At 38.8% G+C, this 6000-nt stretch overlaps 1 protein-coding gene across 3 annotated transcripts in view; it reads right to left on the reverse strand.

Moving 5' to 3' along the window:
• Nckap1l (NCK associated protein 1 like) overlaps positions 1–5229 on the reverse strand; it is a 43211-nt gene extending 37982 nt beyond the window's left edge. For 2 of the 3 annotated variants that reach the window (XM_052161153.1, XM_052161150.1), the window contains exons 1-3: positions 5051–5229; positions 3935–4045; positions 3089–3181 (exon numbers count right to left, since the gene is read on the reverse strand). In XM_052161153.1, the coding sequence (XP_052017113.1) occupies positions 3089–3181; positions 3935–4045; positions 5051–5152 (306 nt within the window). In that variant the 5' untranslated portion in view covers positions 5153–5229. Of the gene's footprint in view, positions 1–3088; positions 3182–3375; positions 3458–3934; positions 4046–5050 lie in introns of those variants that run through there. The other variant, XM_052161151.1, reaches the window with a different exon arrangement.
• Between the last annotated feature and the right edge of the window lie 771 nt (positions 5230–6000).

Genomic DNA, 6000 nt, shown 5'->3' on the forward strand with positions numbered 1-6000 from the left:
CCTGGAATTTTCAAATGGTAAGGTCATGAAAGACAAAGGCAAGAATTATTATAACAAGAAAATGCAAATATGGGCTTTGTATTAGCCAATAATATCAGAGAATATTACATTTTTTTCAGCATGATAATTGTACTATGATTATGTAAGAAAACATTCCTGTCCCTAACAGATGTATACTAAAATATTTTGGGAAAGGAATGTCATAATGTCTGCAAATAAAGAAAATGGTTTGGAGGAAAAGTGGGTGACAAGCAATATGGCAAAGTATTGAAAATTAGGAGATCCAAAAAAAAAAAAAACAGCATTTATTATACAAGTTAACTATCCCTGAACCAAAATGCTTAGGTTCAAAAGTGTCTCATGCCTTGGATAGTTCAAATTTTGAAATATTTACATGTATATATAAAATATCTTGGGGATGGAAACCAAATCTAAACACATTATTCATGTACATAGCTTGTATGTGTTTAAATGAGATTATCATTAAAGATGCCATGCCTCTTTTGTTCTAGAGCATTCTCCCTCTAGAACAGTGTCTTCTATACATACCCCCAGTGATGGTGTCTTCTCTTTTTTTTTTTTTTTTTTTTTAGACAGGGTTTCTCTATGTAGCCCTAGCTGTCCTGGAACTCATTCTGTAGAGGCCAGGCTGGCCTTGAACTCAGAAATCTGCCTGCCCCTGCCTCCCAAGTGCTGGGATTAAAGGTGTGCACCACCACCACCCGGCTATGGTGTCTTCTCATACAACAGAAAAGTAACTAGCACATGTCCTAAAGATAATCTTATGCAATTTTTTATGGTCTTGTATTTTGACTGTAATTAGTCACATAGGACAGACTTACAGCAGTCACATCAAAACGCTCAAGAAGTTTTAGATTTTAGAGTATTCCAGAGCTCAAATTTTCAGATTAGAGATGAGCAACCAGTACTACATTTACCTTTTGTGGGGTGAAAGAGTAGTTCACACAGGTTCTTACTATGTAGACCAGGCTGGCTTTAAACTCAGAAAACAGTCTTCCTCTGCTTCTCACGTGTTGGGTACATTAAGGGTCCGTACCACCATGCCAGATTTACATTTGGAAATTTTTACTATATTTATAATAAAATATGTGAGGAAATACTAATGCAAAAGGGGGTGGCCTATATGGAAACCTCCTAACACTCAACAACAAAAACAAAACAAAACTGGCTCAAAAATGTACAAAGAAGTTGAAGGAGATGTTTCTCCAAAAAAAATATATCAATGTCCAATAAAAAATAAAAGATACTCTGCATCACCAATTAACAGGATATAAATTATAAACAATGAGGCAAGGGTATAGCTGAGTGGTAGAGCTTTGCTAGTGTTTGTGAGACCTTAGGTTTGATACTCACTATCAGAAAAACAAAACAACAGTTATTAATCAGAATATCAAAATATTGATAAATTGTATCCTTTGTATACTATTAGTAGTAATTAAATGGTACCAATACTACAGAAGGGAGGAGGAGAAGGCAGAGGAAGAGGAGGAGGAGGAGGAAAAACAGGACAGTAACCAACTCCTGAGGTTGTCCTCTGACTCCATGCACAAGACATGACACATGCACACTCACATTCACACACACTATACACACATGACAATAATAAATAAATTTTTAAAAAAGAATTACCCATAATCTAACAGTTCCACTTATGCATATATCAAAAAAGAATTACAATCAAAATCTGAAAGGCAGTTGAACACCTAGATCATTGCATTAGTCACAAAAGCTAAAACATGGAGGGCAACTCAAGTGTTCACTGATGGAAAAATAGGAAAGCAAAATAGAGTATAACCACACAATGGAATATAATTCGGCTTCAAAAGAAGGAAATTCTCCAATATTCTAACACACGGATGAACCTTAGCTATCCTACTAAGTTATACAGGCCAATAACAAAAATACAAAAGGTACCACTTACACAAAACAGCATACTTAAAATCATAAAAATGGAATTAGAATTGTTGTCATCAAGGGCCACAGAACAAGAAAAATGAGAAACTGTTGTTTAAATGGTGGGAAAATGTCAATTTTACAACATGAAAAGACAGGACTGCATTATGAATTTATTTAATATCACTGAACCATAGATAGTAAATTTTATGGCATATATACAACAATAAAAACTGAAAAGGAGACCAGGGAAATGGCTCAACAAGGTGAAAACAGAAAACCAAGTCCTGAAGTTTGTTCTCTGACCTCCACGCACATGCCATGACACACACATACTCACACTCATGAGCACACATAACATACACACCATTTACACCTGAGGGTAAACACACTAGCCTACAAGTCTTATGATCCATGCTCTATCCCTTGAACCCACAGATGTAGTGGCACACATCTATAATCCCAGCACTCCTACAGCAAGATAGAAGGCAGAGATAACAGATTCCATGGAGCATTCATGAGTCAGCTAGCTTGGTTTACAAAGCACAGTAGAAGAAATAATAGGACCTGTAAGGAGAGAACCAACCTCCCAAAGTTATCTTATGGCCTTCACACCCACTTCTTGGCATACACATGCCTTCAAGTGCACACACAACACACATACATAAACACATTTTTTTAAACAATTGAGAAAACTATGTCTCAGTAAACTGAAGCCAGCCATAATCCATCACCAAATATATTTAATTTTGGTATGTGATTATATAATATTTTAAATGCTTAGAGTGGCTATATTAATACTATTTGATATAAGTTTATATTTTGTTTTGTTTTATTGTTTTTGAAACAGGATTCTGTGTAACCCAGGCTAGCCTTGAACTCAATATGTAGCTGAAGCTGACTTTGAACTTCTGATTCTCTGGCCTACCTCCTCAGTGCTGGGACTGTGGTTTCGTGCCACCGAGCATATCCACTTACAAATTTCTTGAAGTAATAATGGTAAATAGAGTATTTCACATATCATTTATTAACACTACAACTTAGACATTATTGAATACTAGTGACTTTCTCCTTTTCTTTCAAGAATCTACAATAAGCAGCATAAAGGAACACCTACTAAAAAGGCTTGGTCACTGAATAAAGCCAATGTTAACCCTGGCTACAGAAGACTCACCCGAAATTCCATGACATCCACAAATGACTGGTAGTAGTTAGTGAGAAATCTAATTATCTCAGCTTTTTCACGATGTACTGGTCCTAAATGTTGCTGAAAGAAACACAAATCAAACAAGACATGAAAAATTAAAAAAAAAAAATTGATCCAAGTAACTAAAAACTAGGAGTAATGCCATATCATTCTTAACCATTGAGCCATCTCTCCAACCAGTCATTAGAATTGAACATTTAAATACCCAGTCATTCTTTAAGGGTGAACAGGCCAGGGTGGGATCAATAGCTCACCAGCATTCTCCAGTCTCTAAACAGAAATTTTCTATCTGGATTGGATGGCCAGATGTGATTCAGACTACAATCAGAAGGCTAGCTGAAAGGAGATTTTCAGTTTCATATCAGTGAAGACATTTGCCATATAAATTAATAGGAAAAGAAGCAGAGTATAAAGATACTATGAATAGAGTGAGAGAAATCTAGGGATAACACAGTACAGGAGTACTATGCTGCATACAGAAGTACAGGATATGCCAGTGGATACATAGCATCCAGCAGCAAAGAAACATGGTGTAGATCAAGAACTACAGTAAAAGATGTGCCCAGCAAGGCTGGTGGAGATGCTCTGTGTGTGCCAGTGTCCTCATGAACCTGGCTGTCAAGACTGTGCCCCAGTTCACCACAGGAGACTCCCACCTGAGCTTACAACCCTCAATGCCTGAAGCCCCGATTCTGAGCCTAGGAAACTAGAGATGGCTACACTTAAAGACAGGACAAAGTGGAGAGAGTCTGCAATAATCTGCCATGCAAGAATAATGTTACAGAAAGAGGGGAAATGAGCCCAAGTTCTTACTGTGCTGTTTCGGACATCTATGTTGGGAAACTTCTTGTTGATGTACTTAAGACATGATTCCATGGACTTCTCCAGTAAGAAGGGTGGCTTGGATTTTGGATCTGAACAGGTCTACACAGACAAAAATAAAATTAAACCACTGTACTATTTTTTCCATTTAGATACATGACTTAGGCTGCATCATTCACTTCTACTATCTCTCTTAGAAATGGCAATCTGAGATTTTATTATAAAAACATGAGGGTAGGTGAGAAGTTCTTTCCAGACAGTGAACCAGCACTCCTAAGAGCTAACAACCTGGCATTTTGTCTTAACAGAGGCTTGGCTCTAACACAGAGAGGAAGCTGCTTCCCCACCCCTCCTCTGAATCTGGAAGTAGTGAGAAAAGTGGCTGATCACAAGTTGGACTTTGTATAAAGCTCAGGGTCCCAAGAGACTTTACAAACAACATGACAGAAACTATATTCCTGGTGCTTTACTACAAAATGCACAAAGGTCCCTTCCAACAAGTCCATTCTTTCTCTTCCTGGAAAGCCTCACAACTACCAACCTTTATCCTGCTTCCTACAGATTGCCCACCTCTTGGCATCACCTTTGCCCAGTTTCATAGTTAGTCTCCTAAACACGCACACACACACACACACACACACAGCATTCACAGCCCCAATGTACCTTAAGAAAACACCACTTCCTTAAATTTTCCCCCTTTTAAGGAAATAATTACACATGTACACACACACACACACACACACACACACACACAAGGTTTTTGCCAGAGATGCAACTTAAAAGCTCAAAAACTAGAGAAATTGTCAATAAGTAAACCCCAAATTTTAGATCCCAGGCCCTTAATCAAATCACTCACAACACAAAAATTCTCATTTCCACCCCACCCTCAGTCGTAGGGGAAAGATGATGCTCTCAAAAAGGCAAGAATCATACCTAGAAAGGACAAGCCTTAAAAGGAAGCCTCCCTCTATCTCCCCAAACTGTGAGAACCACACTGTCTAAGTGGCTGAAAGCCACTTAAAGCAAAGGAGAAAAAGCGAGGACTTGACTACTGGGCCTGCAGGCCTCCAGGCTCCTTCCATGATTTGCTAGGACCTTCTTGCTTACCTTCTTAATGTTGTACATGCGGATGAGAACTCCTTGGCCTCGGTCATTCAGGATCGTGAGCTTCTCTGCTAATTTATGCTGGTAAGCAGAGGTCAAAGACATGATGACCACGAAGAGAGAGCACCATCCGGGTAGCAAGACCCAATTGCCCCAAATATTCTCGGCCTAGCTGGCAACACCCTCTGTGTAGAAGGACCCTGCCTGGTTGGTGCACCAGGCTTCCGGTTGCTTCTGTAATTGGCTCATGGAGGATAGCAGTCACGACTGCTCACAGGCCTTCAGAGCCCTCTTGTGCTTCCTCTTGCACCCTCGGCAGAGGAGACTTCCTCTTTCTGTTTGTGCAGTACTTTGGTAAGAAGTGGGCAGAAAATGAAGAAAAAGAAACGAGCTCTCAAGGCTCCTCACAATGCAGCACCAACTGTTCTGGCCTTCCCCCTCCTCAAATGTCCCAGACAAAGCATACATCAAACAAATATCTACTACCAGCCCTATATACCTCTACATACCTTATACCTTATACCCTATATACTTACCCTTTTATATCCCAATCAAGAATACCTGTTATTTTCTACTGATCCTTAGGCCCCAGCGTCCTTTTGGACCCCGGTCTCTTTCTAACTATTCCATTCAATGACATGTTCACTTTATTTTATGTATAAACATAAAACATAAACAAATGTATTTATAAACATATACATATAACAAACACACACACATGATTGCAAGGGTTGCGAAAGAGGCTTGTAAAATCCAGGCTATACTCAATCTATCTCCTTACATAGTTGAGGATAAGCTTGAACTTCTTGAACTCCTATTTCCACCTCCAGAGTGCTGGGATTAGCTTCCTTGTTATATTCCTTGTTATATTTTCTCTCTCTCCCACCCACATCATATGCTCCTTCCTAATGACAGGTATGATATCTAATATTTATATCCTTTTTAGTATCGAG

This window comes from Apodemus sylvaticus, chromosome 17 (genome assembly GCF_947179515.1).
Source record: "Apodemus sylvaticus chromosome 17, mApoSyl1.1, whole genome shotgun sequence".
In the NCBI taxonomy this organism is placed as follows: Eukaryota; Metazoa; Chordata; class Mammalia; order Rodentia; family Muridae; genus Apodemus; species Apodemus sylvaticus.